Source organism: Brachyhypopomus gauderio, chromosome 6 (assembly GCF_052324685.1).
Source record: "Brachyhypopomus gauderio isolate BG-103 chromosome 6, BGAUD_0.2, whole genome shotgun sequence".
NCBI lineage: Eukaryota > Metazoa > Chordata > Actinopteri > Gymnotiformes > Hypopomidae > Brachyhypopomus > Brachyhypopomus gauderio.
In genome coordinates, this window is record NC_135216.1 from 32,444,143 (window position 1) to 32,459,490 (window position 15,348).

The following is a 15,348-nucleotide window of genomic DNA, read 5'->3' on the forward strand; positions in this document are numbered from 1 at the left end:
CTATGCTGCCACCTGGTGGGTAGGAGAGGACTTGCACCTATGTTCAAGATACAAGTTACCAGGAAGCATATTTTATTTCAAATATGAAGTAAATTGTTAAAAGGTTTTATTGTATTCTTTTGATCAGAGGAAGATAGATTAGAGATGGGTGTGCTAATACATCTTTATTTGATGTAAATATTTACACATTTTGATATGAATTCAAATTAATGCTGTGTGTGTGTGATCATGTGTGTGTGTGATCATGTGTGTGTGTGTGAGCACGTGTGTGTGCCTGTGTGTGTGTGTGTGTGTGTGTGTGTGTGTGTGTGTGTGTGTGTGTGTGTGTGTGTGTGTGTGTGTGTAAAGAAACACTAGCCTGCCACTCTATCTCATGGTAGAGGTGAAATGTTGCTGTATATAGTTGTGCAGGCCAGCTGGGCCAGTTATTTAAAACTGCATCCCGAAGGAAGCACGTGTGTGTGTGTGTGTGTGTGTGTGTGTGTGTGTGTGTGTGTGTGTGTGTGTGGAAAAATACTGTACAAGGACTGATTAATTTAGATGGTACAGATTAAGTACTATATGAAGGGGATTCTATGCAAAAGGTAATGCACACACACATTCACACACACGCACACACACATTCACACACACATTCTCATACATACACACACACAAACACACACATCTGTCTGTGATCATATGTGTGCTTGGATTAATGTGTTATTTGTGTGTGTGTGTGTGTGTGTGTGTGTGTGTGTGTGTGTGGTTTACACTATCTGTATGAAAGATCATTTCTCACTGTTTTAAATGCCCAGTGTGAAGTTTGTCATGCAACATATAGACACGACCACAGACTCTGTGAAATAGAATAACACATGCTCGTATATATACAGCACACACACACACACATACACACATATGCTGTGTTATTCTGGCTAAGAGAGAGAAGAGAGCTGAGTGCTACATATCTGTGATAGACCTGACCACACACACACACACACACACACACACACACACTCGCTCCCTCCTCTCCCCCACTCTCCCTCAGTTCTCTCTCCTCCTGCTCACAGGACAGCGTTCAGGACCACTGCACTCAGGGGTTTGGTGTTCAGGAGGCTCTACTAGATATCCGACTGTCCGGCTCTCTCGTTCTGGGTCTTTCTCCTGCCTGCTTCCTCCTCCCAGGACGTGTGTATGGGAGTGTTCTCATTACTCTTCCCAGCCTCTTAGCACTGCGTTTTCTCTCTCTGCTCCAGGACTGTTCACTTTTTCAGGATTTTTCTCTCCTTCAGGAGTTTTGTCTTTCAAGACATTTCCATAACTTGAGCTCATCATAAGTGTAGTAGTATTTTTTCTGTTTTCCATTGCTCTGGTCTATCTGCTGTACAGTAAGACACAAACTTTCTTTAGGTTGGTGTTACTTTTATTTTAATTCTACCACCATGCTGGACACGAGCCCATGCCTCCACATCGACCCCGCCCCTTTTGGGCCTCAGCCAATGAGCAGCAGCATAGAGAAACAAGGAACGCAATTGGACCAGGAGAGGCAGTCTTGCCCAAGTGTTAGGGAAGGTAGGAAGGTGTCTCACACACACCAACACAGAAAACGTGGCATTTAATGTTACTGGCTTGGGCGCACATTTACACATTTACATTTTAAACTGGGTGTGTAAACATTTGTGCTTGTTAATTTAAACTGTAATCCCTACTCACACACACTCACACACACACACACACACACACACACACACACACACTTGCATACACACACACTTGCATACACACACACTCACAAACACACACTCGCATGCACACACACTCACAAACACACACCCATACTCACATACACACACTCATACTCACACACACTCACATACACACTCGCATACTCACACACACACGCATATACACCCACACTCGCATACACAAACACACATTCACAAACACACACTCGCATACACACACACACATTCACAAACACACACTCGCATACACACACACACTCGCATACACACACACTCACAAACACACACTCGCATACACACACAAACACACTCATAAACACACACTCATAAACACACACTCATACTCATACACACTCACATACACACTCACATACACACTCACATACACACACTCACATACACACACTCACATACACACTCGCATACACACACACTCACAAACACACACTCACATACACACAATCACACACACACACAGTCAGACACACACATAGTCACACACACACTCGAATACACACACATACACACACACACGCACAAGTCTAGTGTCTCCTGTCCTCGTATTGTGTGTGTTTGTGTGTGTGTGTTTGTGTGTGTGTGTGTGTGTGTGTGTGTGAGTGAACTCTAGTGTCTCCTGTTCTCGTATTGTGTGTGTGTGTGTGTGTGTGTGTGTGAGAGAGTGACCTCCAGTGTCTCCTGTTCTCGTATTGTGTGTTTGTGTGTGTGTTTGTGTTTGTGTGTGTGTGTGAGTGATCTCTAGTGTCTCCTGTTCTCGTATTGTGTGTGTGTGTGTGTGTGTGTGTGTGTGTGTGTGTGTGTGTGTGTGTGAGTGACCTCCAGTGTCTTCTCTCCTCATATGTGGTGTGTGAACTCTTGTTCCTGTGCACACACCACTTCCATCTTCCATTCTAGGGACTCTCACAACAACACAGCAGTGGCTCCTAGTGCCGTGTACACGTGCCTCTGTTTCAGTCTCAAGTTTGTCTCGTGTTTGTCTCACTCCCTGGACACTGATGGGGTCTCTGAGTTCATGTGTGGGTCTGGGAGTCTGGGATACACAGTAAAGAGGGCAGCACCTGTCTCGGGGGGTTGGAGGAGGTCAGGGTTCCTGCCTGGTCCAGTGCTAATGAAGCTACATCTGATACACACACACACACACACACACACACACACACCCCGGGCTGAGTGTAGTCTTCATGAAGGTTGCACTTTGAGAGGGGGAGTCATACTTTACATTCATACACTCAGCAAAGTGCAGGAAGAACAGGACAGAGAAAGAGCTACTGCAGCTCCACTGAACTAATGACCAAAACAAACGAGAGAGAGAGAGAGAGAGAGAGAGAGAGACTGCTCCTTTGTGACTGGTTATTATTCTCAGCAGTGAACTTTCAAATCAAGTCAACCAATTTTATTAATTCTGTAATATAGTTTTAGCATTAAAACATGAAGCACACACTAATTCCACAGAAGCAGTGAGGGTGTTAAAGGCCATAAGGAAAGTGCCCGAGTGGCGTGTCCGTGTGGCGTGTTCTTGTTGCGTGTCCGAGTGGCGTGTTCTTGTTGCGTGTCCGTGTGGCGTGTTCTTGTTGCGTGTTCTTGTGCCGTGTCCGAGTGGCGTGTTCTTGTTGTGTGTCCGAGTGGCGTGTTCTTGTTGTGTGTCCGAGTGGCGTGTCCGTGTGGCGTGTTCTTGTTGCGTGTCCGTGTGGCGTGTTCTTGTTGCGTGTCCGTGTGGCGTGTTCTTGTTGCGTGTCCGTGTGGCGTGTCCGTGTGGCGTGTTCTTGTGGCGTGTCCGAGTGGCGTGTCCGTGTGGCGTGCTCGTGTGGCGTGTTCTTGTTGCGTGTCCGTGTGGCGTGTCCGTGTGGCGTGTCCGTGTGGCGTGTTCGTGTGGCGTGTCCGAGTGGCGTGTTCTTGTTGCGTGTCCGTGTGGCGTGTCCGTGTGGCGTGTTCTTGTTGCGTGTCCGAGTGGCGTGTTCTTGTTGCGTGTCCGTGTGGCGTGTTCTTGTTGCGTGTCCGAGTGGTGTGTTCTTGTTGTGTGTCCGAGTGGCGTGTCCGTGTGGCGTGTTCTTGTTGCGTGTCCGTGTGGCGTGTCCGTGTGGCGTGTTCTTGTTGCGTGTCCGTGTGGCGTGTTCGTGTGGTGTGTTCTTGTTGCGTGTCCGTGTGGCGTGTCCGTGTGGCGTGTTCGTGTGGCGTGTCCGAGTGGCGTGTCCGAGTGGCGTGTTCTTGTTGCGTGTCCGTGTGGCGTGTCCGTGTGGCGTGTTCTTGTTGCGTGTCCGTGTGGCGTGTTCTTGTTGCGTGTCCGTGTGGCGTGTCCGTGTGGCGTGTTCTTGTTGCGTGTCCGTGTGGCGTGTTCTTGTTGCGTGTCCGTGTGGCGTGTTCTTGTTTGCGTGACGCCATGCTTGTTAATTTTGCTCATTCTTTGGCTATTCACCCTTCATTAATCACAGAACTGCAAACGCTGACACACACTGTGTGTCTGTGACAGTGTATTTGGGGCCCAGATGAGTCGATGTCATTGGCACCTTCTAGAAAGCTGCTTGGCAGGCAAACGCGCTTACTGTGTTTCAGACCAGGGTTCAGCCAAGATGTTTAAACTGGTCCATCTCAGAGTGGTTTATTACAGGCTGCAACTCTCTGCGTGCTGAAGTTAGCACAGTGACATTTAGCATAGAAGGTGTGTGTGTGTGTGTGTGTGTGTGTGTGTGTGTGTGTGTGTGTGTGTGTGTGGTTAAAGTTGTGGGAACTCTATAACTAATACTGAACATGCTCATGTCCGTTCCTCTGCACTGCTGTGGGTGAGAACAGCTCCACACACTGGTGCAGCAGCAGAACTCCAGGTGTGGAAGTCACGCAGCCGTCAGACAGGAGAGGGACACCAGGTGCTCCGTCCTCTGGCTGCTGGAAACATGGCACACGGCTCAGCAGGGGCAGGACAGCCCATAACATGGCAGAGGGTCCTAACAGCTGCAGCTGTGGCCCAGGGTGCGTTAGTAGCCAGCAGGTGCTGGGGGGATGTCGCTGTGGGACACATATAGTCCCCTGAGCAGGGTGTGTGCTCACGCTGCAGATAAATGTGGAGCAGAACGCAAGCGTCGCGTTCAGCCTCTGCGCTCACGTACAAATCCAGGGCCACGCTGGGCTTGCGCTCGTAATGCCGATTCTTTCACGCTCTGAGCTGGTGGATTTGGTGAAGTGCGAGTGTGAGCAGGAAAGGAAGAACAGAACGAGAGTGTGAGCCTCGCGCTGCTCACTGCGGCCTGGCGTGTCAACCGCAGGGTGACTGCACCTCTTCTGTTAGGGCCTCTTATCAACTTAGAGGAGGAAATATGTCAGTTCCCCACAGTAGTGTGTTAGTACGCGCACACACGCATGTGTGAACTTGGTGAGTGTTGTACAGCATGAAGGAGGATGATTAGAGAGATGCCATTGCATGATTAGCATCTGCGTTCTTACGCACATACGTGGGTGGTGAGTTGTGGCCCTGTTTCTGCAGAAGTGTTCTGACCTAGGACAAGTCCTAACCTAGGATAAGTTCTGCTTAGCCCAAAACTCACATCCTTATTTCAGGTCCGAGGAGTTGAACTGTTATCTGTTGGCTGTTGTTGGTGTTCTTCATGGTGGTCTTCGTTGGTATTTCGTGGTGTTCTTTGTGGTGTTCTTCGGTGGTGTTCCTCTGTGGTGTTCTTCGGTGGTGTTCCTCTGTGGTGTTCTTCGGTGGTGTTCCTCTGTGGTGTTCTTCGGTGGTGTTCCTCTGTGGTGTTCTTCGTGGTGTTTCTCGTTGGTGTTCTTCGTCATCTCTGAAGGTCATGTACAGCAGTGATGTGAGTGGTGATGTGTGATGGCTCTTGACTTCAGAGCTTCATGCAGTTCTCTGGGCTGAATTCACTCAGTTTCATGGTCCTAATGCCCCTCCTCATTTCCTGCAGTGCAGGACGTTCTGAGGATGTATCAGCGTTGGTCCAGTATGCCGTGGAATGGTAGTCCATTTGTGTGTGTCTGCACATTTACTCAGGTTTCCTCAAGATTCACTTTTTCAAGTGTAACCTGAATGCAGGTTGGAAGTAATAATATGCACGAGCAAACAGTAGAAATATAACACATACGTGTTACACACACGCACAGACACACAGACACTCAATTCTGTTTTTTAAAAAGATGAAGAAACAGGAAGAGGAAGTATGTAACTCTCTCTCTCTCTCTCTCTCTCTCTCTCTGTCCTTCTGCTTCCCTCTTGCTCTCTCGTGCTGTATGATACATTTTCTACTGACTGTACTGATGTTTGTATGAAGGAAAGACTCTGAGACCCTACAGGGTCTTCACTGCGTTTCCCGACAGTTGAGGAGGCTGAATGGAACTTTGTACGGTGTGTAAGGTAAACGCGTGGCACTCTGTAGAGACTTCAGGACAACCTGAACTGCTGTGATAGAACTGTAGAATAAGAGTTTCAGTGGCAGTTAAATCCTGGTGCAGACAGCAGCCATTGAGCATGTCCTGTGAGGAGTTGGTGATCAGTTACAGGTGATCTGTGATCAGTGGCTGGTGTGATTTTGCAGAAGAATCTTGGCATTTCCCTGCTTACACGGCTCTTTGCTCAAGAGATGTGTGTGATCAGCTCAGTCTGTCAACCACCCGGGACGCTCCTTTGTGTGATCAGCTATATTACATCTCTGTTTTGTAAAGAGTGTGTAGATCTTCCTGTGGTTTAAGGATTCAAGTGGAAACATTCCAGACCACTGGTGGTGTTCACTGGTTATTTACTTGTGCGTGTGTCTGTGTGTGTGTGTGTTTGTACAGTGCTGCAGATCAAGCTTCAGCAGAGACGCACACGAGAAGAGCTGGTCAGCCAGGGTATCATGCCACGTAAGTGTTGCCTTTCTCACCTTAAACGCCAATCACCTTCCTGTTGTCATTTCTACCAGAGTCCCAGGATTGGTCTCAAACTGGGATATGTCTACTCTTGCTTTCTGAGGACACGCTAAAATGCCAGATGTATAAGTTGTGTTCCAACTGAAATGGAAATACCATCTTAGCATCTATAGAATGTGTGAAACGATAGCATGAACTCCATGACTGTACAGATAGGGTGAGGTAACGTGAGATAGGGTGAGGTAACGTGAGATAGGGTGAGGTAACGTGAGATAGGGAGAGGTAAAGTGAGATAGGGTGAGGTAACGTGAGATAGGGTGAGGTAAAGTGAGATAGGGTGAGGTAACGTGAGATAGGGTGAGGTAAAGTGAGATAGGGTGAGGTAAAGTGAGATAGGGTGAGGTAACGTGAGATAGGGAGAGGTAACGTGAGATAGGGAGAGGTAACGTGAGATAGGGAGAGGTAACGTGAGATAGGGTGAGGTAACGTGAGATAGGGTGAGGTAACGTGAGATAGGGTGAGGTAACGTGAGATAGGGTGAGGTAACGTGAGTCTTGCTCACAGATGGTTCTGCTGCCAGCCTCATCCTGTCCTCCGTCTCGTACTGCTTTGGTTTGTAGATTGAGTAAAACTCACTTCCGTCACCTTGTGGGCTGCTTTTCCGTTGTATGCCGTCTGCCCATTCAAATCACAACTAGTTGACATAGAGGCACTGTAACGTTATCCAAACTGTTGCCGTCCCGTGTAAAATAGGTCACATGTTTGCGCTGGTTTTACGCGTATGATTTCCTGTTAATTTGCGTGAAAAGTAAACCCAGATTTCTGCATGCATCACCAGGCAAAAGCTGATACGCTGTACCTAATACATACAGACCACAGGAAGACTGAACCTAGTGCACACAGACCTGTGATAGGCTGGTCCCAGTGTGAATAGTCTGTTGATAGACTGGTCCCAGTTTGAATAGTCTGTTGATAGACTGGTCCCAGTGTGAATACTCCATTGATAGACTGGTCCCAGTTTGAATAGTCTGTTGATAGACTGGTCCCAGTGCATGTAGACTGCTGGGGCTGCAGGTGTTTGAGGAAGCGCTCTCTGCTCTCTGGGCTCTGATGAGAGTTTACAGCACTGTATGGTAACAGACATAGGCCCCATGGTAACAGACAAAGGCCCCATGGTAACAGACATAGGCCCCATGGTAACATACATAGGCCCCCATGGTAACATACATAGGCCCCCATGGTAACAGATGTAGGCCCCATGGTAACAGACATAGACCCCATGGTAACAGACATAGACCCCATGGTAACAGACATAGGTCCCATGGTAACATACATAGGCCCCCATGGTAACAGATGTAGGCCCCATGGTAACAGACTTAGGCCCCATGGTAACCGACTTAGGCTCCATGGTAACAGACATAGGCCCCCATAGTAACGGATGTAGGCCCCATGGTAACAGACTTAGGCTCCATGGTAACAGACACAGGCTCCATGGTAACAGACTTAGGCCCTCATGGTTGAGGTGGAACAGTTGTATCAAAGTGAGGATCACGAGTGTGGGAAGTGGGAGGGACTTAACCAGGAGCAGATTCCGCCTCTGTATGTCAGGTTGTGTTACTGTGTTTTAGCACTAATGCAGAAGATCTGTAAAAACTAATATGATGACATGAGTGTAGCCCCTGCTGTTTCTTTTCAAACATTTATAACTTTACATTAGACATATTTACAATATAAATCTGTTTTTAATACCAGCTAATGTATGTTAATGAGCTATTATAATTTCACTATGAAAAGTCCATAATAGATCTGTAGTAAATGTTTATTCTATGAAGCATTTGCATAATGGAGGGAGGGACAGTGGGCTGGATGGACACGTCTTTAATTGGGCTTGTTAAGAGGCGGACATGTTGAACGCAGCATACACACATAATCAGATCAGATCTTTTGGGGGTGTGGCCTTTGTCTGGTCCAGCCTCCAGGCTGTTAGAAACTACTGTACCTTTACAGCCAAGTGTGGTGTGCAGCATTGAAAGCAATGGTAATTGAAATCATTGGTAATTGAAAGCAATGGTCATTGAAATTATTGGTAATTGAAAGCAATGGTAATTGAAATCATTGGTAATTGAAAGCAATGGCAATTGAAATCATTGGTAATTGAAAGCAATGGTAATTGAAATCATTGGTAATTGAAAGCAATGGCAATTGAAATCATTGGTAATTGAAAGCAATGGCAATTGAAATCATTGGTAATTGAAAGCAATGGCAATTGAAATCATTGGTAATTGAAAGCAATGGCAATTGAAATCATTGGTAATTGAAAGCAATGGTAATTGAAATCATTGGTAATTGAAAGCAATGGCAATTGAAATCATTGGTAATTGAAAGCAATGGCAATTGAAATCATTGGTAATTGAAAGCAATGGTAATTGAAATCATTGGTAATTGAAAGCAATGGTAATTTGGGACTCTGGTAACCACACATGGTGCAAGATGCAGCATGCATGTCATCACAGATCTCTAGATCATCGCTCCTGCTCTGAGAATAAGGGCCGTGTAACTGGTCTAATAGAGAGAAGGGTGCGCTAAGGTTGCTGGTGTGTGGCATAATACTCATACTGAGCAGTGTGTTAGTCACTGTGGAGAAGAACTGTGCTGAGAGTAACTGTGAGTAGGTGTGATCGTGTTAGACTCCATCTGAGTTCACACACATGTACTGAGAGCAGCCAGTAACTGTGAGTGGGTGTCATCATGTTAGACTCCGTTTGAATCCACACACATTTTCTAATCCCAAAATGTCAGTGGGGCTCTGGTTTACATTAAGGCTCAATTTCCAAGAAACTATAGGTATCCTGGATTCAGTGAATGCTGATTTTTTTTTATGCTTCCCTGAAAAATATCAGAATTTTTCTGGATATTTTTTCAGGTTTTCGGTGTACACTGCTTTTCTTTGTGGAGATTTTGTACATGCCTTTAAAATATCCCCACCGCTGGCTTCAGAGGAATCCTGTAGACGTCATTTCAGCACACAGTGGTGGAGATGAGGAAGAGTTCTCAGGTGTTCTTCCTTCATATCATCTGATTGTTTCAGATACCAGCTCCAGACCTGTGTGCTGTAAACACCTGAGACCACGCAACCATAGACGTGACAACAGATGTTCTGGAATATTGTAGAACATTCAATTGGAACATTCCATACATTCCTTGGTGTAATCTCACTTTCAGAAGAGGGACAGTGAGTGTTTAGCCACTTGGCCAAAGTTCAGTGAAACTCCTGTAGAGCCTGAAGCCTGTTGGGCCTTGATCAGGTGTAGCCCTCTGCTCACCTGATCAAGTGTATCTCTCTGCTCACCTGATCAGGTGTATCTCTCTGCTCATTGTAGTTCCGTGAAGACTTGTTGTGCTGGAGGGTGATATGTCAGCTTGTGCCTTTTCTGAGCACATGAGCACCCAAGCTTGGATTTGGGTGTGATGCTGTCTCTCACACACACACACACACACATAGACAGTGCGTGGTCCATATTAAGCCCAGCTGCCCTTGCTGGATAATTCTATTTCCACTCTGCTTGTGGTGAACCTACTGACATATACATTTTAACCTCCATCAATGTTTCCTGTGGTTAGCAAAAACTTTAACTTGTGTGTGTGTGAGACACACATCTTGACAGTAGGGTGGTGTTGGTTGAAGCTTCTACATTAGTTTGGTGTCAAGTGACAGTGTCAGTAGCCTATGATACAGCCGGGGTCTCACATCTGTGTGTCGGTGCCTCTGTATGTCTGTGTCTGTGCCTCAGTGTGTCTGTGCTTCTGTGAGACTTCATAATAAATAAATAAATAAATCACTGTGAGAAAAGTATTTCACATTAGTTCAGGATTTGTGTTTCCTGGTCCTGTTGAAACATTATTTTACATGCCCTGGTGAACACAGCCTTTACACAAACACAAACACACAAACACACTCACACACACACATACAAACACATTCACACACACACACACACACACACTAGATAGGACAGATTGCTGCATTGACGTCAAGGGAAAAAATCCATCATCCATCAAAAAAAACATCTAACCTGGTAAAACCTGTTCTAAATGTATCTGGTGTCTGTGACCTACAGGGATTAAATAGGCCAGTTCACAGCTCAAAGGGCACCATTGCTTGAAGCCATCAGCTCGGCCCAAATCCTAACCCTCTTCCGTAAAAGATGGAGCCACCATCTCTCCAGGTAGTGGATATTCCCGTACTCTGGTTCAAAAAGGCCACATTGTTTCCAGGATTTTTGTCCAACCACCAGGCAGATGAGCTAAAGTCATCAAGTAGAATTAATTAGTGAAACCAGCCAGGTCCTGTAAGGACAAGAATTAATTAACCAGCCAGGTCCTGTAAGGACAAGAATTAATTAACCAGCCAGGTCCTGTAAGGACAAGAATTAATTAACCAGCCAGGTCCTGTAAGGACAAGAATTAATTAACCAGCCAGGTCCTGTAAGGACAAGAATTAATTAACCAGCCAGGTCCTGTAAGGACAAGAATTAATTAACCAGCCAGGTCCTGTAAGGACAAGAATTAATTAACCAGCCAGGTCCTGTAAGGACAAGAATTAATTAACCAGCCAGGTCCTGTAAGGACAAGAGCTTTTAACATGTTAAAGAGGAAACGTAAAGTTCAGCTCAGTTCTGAGACTTGGATGTTGTGCAAAATGCTGAAGTGTGGCTGGTGTGTGTGTGTGTGTGGGGGGGGGGGGGGATGTGCATGATCACTTACAGGAAGTGAAAGAGGGAATGCAGTGAAAGTGGGTATAGTTACAGAGAGAGTACACACAACACACACATCATGATAGACATTGGTATATGCACATTTGAAAGCGGAAGAAGTGGAAGATAGTGGAAGATTACTGCATGCAGCGGTGTGGTAACTGTACAGAGTGAGTGTATCCTCGACTGAAGTGGGGGTTTCACTTGCCGGTGTGTGTGAGGAGGTAGCTTACATCAGAACGCTTGTTCAGCATACATGTAAATATTACACACATGTGACTCTCTTAAAGACCACTGAGCCTCATTGCCAGGGCACTGGGTCAAAAACAGACAGACACTACTTGATGTGCTTTGTTTCTGTGTCTTCTGGAGAGGAACTTCCTTTATTTCCTTTATAGTTGTGTAAGAGTGCTCTTAATGAAGTTCACTAGTACAAATATACTCCATACGATCCATCCCAAACCAGCACAATACTAATTCCATTATGTTTGGTTCACTGGCATCACAGCTGTGTGCACCACAGGGTGGTCTACCTCTGTTCATTTATGCTTCTTCTCTGTCTCTCTCTCTGTCTCTCTCTCTGTCTCTCTCTCTCTCTCTCTCTCTCTCTCTCTCTCTCTCTCTCTCTCTCTCTCTCTCTCTCTCTCTCTCTCTCTCTCTCTCTCTCTCTGCCTGTCTCTCTCTCACACACACTGGGTTTTCATGTTCCCCACTGAGAGTGACGTCCAAGGTGCTTCAGGTCAGCAGTTTGCATGATGAAGTGCAGTAGCATGTACTGGACACACACACACACACACACACACACACACACACACACACACACACACACACACACACACACACACACACACACACACTTCAGCCTGTCAGAGAGCAACTGTAACCTGCTGTGAGTGGAATGCCACTTAAATGAGAGTTCAGCTGATGATATAACAATGGCAACATTCCAGAACCACATGGAGAGGAAACGTCTTCCAGATTGGTATAGACAGAGTGCAGGTCTCTGTGAGGTCACCACTACCCACATCTCCATAGACAGAGTGCAGGTCTCTGTGAGGTCACCACTACCCACATCTCCATAGACAGAGTGCAGGTCTCTGTGAGGTCACCACTACCCACATCTCCATAGACAGAGTGCAGGTCTCTGTGAGGTCACCACTACCCACATCTCCATAGACAGAGTGCAGGTCTCTGTGAGGTCACCACTACCCACATCTCCATAGACAGAGTGCAGGTCTCTGTGAGGTCTCCACTACCCACATCTCCATAGACAGAGTGCAGGTCTCTATGAGGTCACCACTACCCACATCTCCATAGACAGAGTGCAGGTCTCTGTGAGGTCTCCACTACCCACATCTCCATAGACAGAGTGCAGGTCTCTATGAGGTCACCACTACCCACATCTCCATAGACAGAATGCAGGTCTCTGTGAGGTCACCAATACCCACATCTCCATAGACAGAGTGCAGGTCTCTGAGGTCACCACTACCCACATCTCCATAGACAGAGTGCAAGTCTCTGTGAGGTCACCACTACCCACATCTCCATAGACAGAATGCAGGTCTCTATGAGGTCTCCACTACCCACATCTCCATAGACAGAGTGCAGGTCTCTGTGAGGTCACCACTACCCACATCTCCATAGACAGAATGCAGGTCTCTGTGAGGTCACCACTACCCACATCTCCATAGACAGAGTGCAGGTCTCTGTGAGGTCACCACTACCCACATCTCCATAGACAGAGTGCAGGTCTCTGTGAGGTCACCACTACCCACATCTCCATAGACAGAGTGCAGGTCTCTGTGAGGTCTCCACTACCCACATCTCCATAGACAGAGTGCAGGTCTCTGTGAGGTCACCACTACCCACATCTCCATAGACAGAGTGCAGGTCTCTGTGAGGTCTCCACTACCCACATCTCCATAGACAGAGTGCAGGTCTCTATGAGGTCACCACTACCCACATCTCCATAGACAGAATGCAGGTCTCTGTGAGGTCACCAATACCCACATCTCCATAGACAGAGTGCAGGTCTCTGTGAGGTCTCCACTACCCACATCTCCATAGACAGAATGCAGGTCTCTGTGAGGTCTCCACTACCCACATCTCCATAGACAGAGTGCAGGTCTCTGTGAGGTCACCACTACCCACATCTCCATAGACAGAGTGCAGGTCTCTGTGAGGTCGCCACTACCCACATCTCCATAGACAGAATGCAGGTCTCTATGAGGTCTCCACTACCCACATCTCCATAGACAGAGTGCAGGTCTCTGTGAGGTCACCACTACCCACATCTCCATAGACAGAATGCAGGTCTCTGTGAGGTCACCACTACCCACATCTCCATAGACAGAATGCAGGTCTCTGTGAGGTCACCACTACCCACATCTCCATAGACAGAATGCAGGTCTCTGTGAGGTCACCACTACCCACATCTCCATAGACAGAATGCAGGTCTCTGTGAGGTCACCACTACCCACATCTCCATAGACAGAATGCAGGTCTCTATGAGGTCACCACTACCCACATCTCCATAGACATAATGCAGGTCTCTATGAGGTCACCACTACCCACATCTCCATAGACAGAGTGCAGGTCTCTGTGAGGTCACCACTACCCACATCTCCATAGACAGAATGCAGGTCTCTGTGAGGTCACCACTACCCACATCTCCATAGACAGAGTGCAGGTCTCTGTGAGGTCACCACTACCCACATCTCCATAGACAGAGTGCAGGTCTCTGTGAGGTCACCACTACCCACATCTCCATAGACAGAGTGCAGGTCTCTGTGAGGTCTCCACTACCCACATCTCCATAGACAGAGTGCAGGTCTCTGTGAGGTCACCACTACCCACATCTCCATAGACAGAGTGCAGGTCTCTGTGAGGTCTCCACTACCCACATCTCCATAGACAGAGTGCAGGTCTCTATGAGGTCACCACTACCCACATCTCCATAAACAGAATGCAGGTCTCTGTGAGGTCACCAATACCCACATCTCCATAGACAGAGTGCAGGTCTCTGTGAGGTCTCCACTACCCACATCTCCATAGACAGAATGCAGGTCTCTGTGAGGTCTCCACTACCCACATCTCCATAGACAGAGTGCAGGTCTCTGTGAGGTCACCACTACCCACATCTCCATAGACAGAGTGCAGGTCTCTGTGAGGTCACCACTACCCACATCTCCATAGACAGAATGCAGGTCTCTGTGAGGTCACCACTACCCACATCTCCATAGACAGAATGCAGGTCTCTGTGAGGTCACCACTACCCACATCTCCATAGACAGAATGCAGGTCTCTATGAGGTCACCACTACCCACATCTCCATAGACATAATGCAGGTCTCTATGAGGTCACCACTACCCACATCTCCATAGACATAATGCAGGTCTCTATGAGGTCACCACTACCCACATCTCCATAGACAGAATGCAGGTCTCTATGAGGTCTCCACTACCCACATCTCCATAGACAGAGTGCAGGTCTCTGTGAGGTCACCACTACCCACATCTCCATAGACAGAATGCAGGTCTCTGTGAGGTCACCACTACCCACATCTCCATAGACAGAATGCAGGTCTCTGTGAGGTCACCACTACCCACATCTCCATAGACAGAATGCAGGTCTCTGTGAGGTCACCACTACCCACATCTCCATAGACAGAATGCAGGTCTCTGTGAGGTCACCACTACCCACATCTCCATAGACAGAATGCAGGTTTCTATGAGGTCACCACTACCCACATCTCCATAGACATAATGCAGGTCTCTATGAGGTCACCACTACCCACATCTCCATAGACATAATGCAGGTCTCTATGAGGTCACCACTACCCACATCTCCATAGACAGAATGCAGGTCTCTGTGAGGTCACCACTACCCACATCTCCATAGACAGAATGCAGGTCTCTGTGAGGTCACCACTACCCACATCTCCATAGACAGAGTGCAGGTCTCTGTGAGGTCACCACTACCCTCATCTCCATAGACAGAATGCA

General features: G+C 47.3%; 1 protein-coding gene across 12 annotated transcripts in view; it reads left to right on the top strand.

Annotated features, from left to right (window-relative positions):
- LOC143517708 (myocardin-related transcription factor A-like) overlaps positions 1 to 15,348 on the top strand; it is a 50,882-nt gene that overhangs the window by 6,657 nt on the left and 28,877 nt on the right. For 5 of the 12 annotated variants that reach the window (XM_077010457.1, XM_077010459.1, XM_077010456.1 and 2 more), the window contains one exon: positions 6,519 to 6,584. In XM_077010457.1, the coding sequence (XP_076866572.1) occupies positions 6,519 to 6,584 (66 nt within the window). Of the gene's footprint in view, positions 1 to 457; positions 585 to 1,016; positions 1,555 to 5,940; positions 6,097 to 6,518; positions 6,585 to 15,348 lie in introns of those variants that run through there. The other 7 variants (XM_077010463.1, XM_077010467.1, XM_077010464.1 and 4 more) reach the window with 5 other exon arrangements.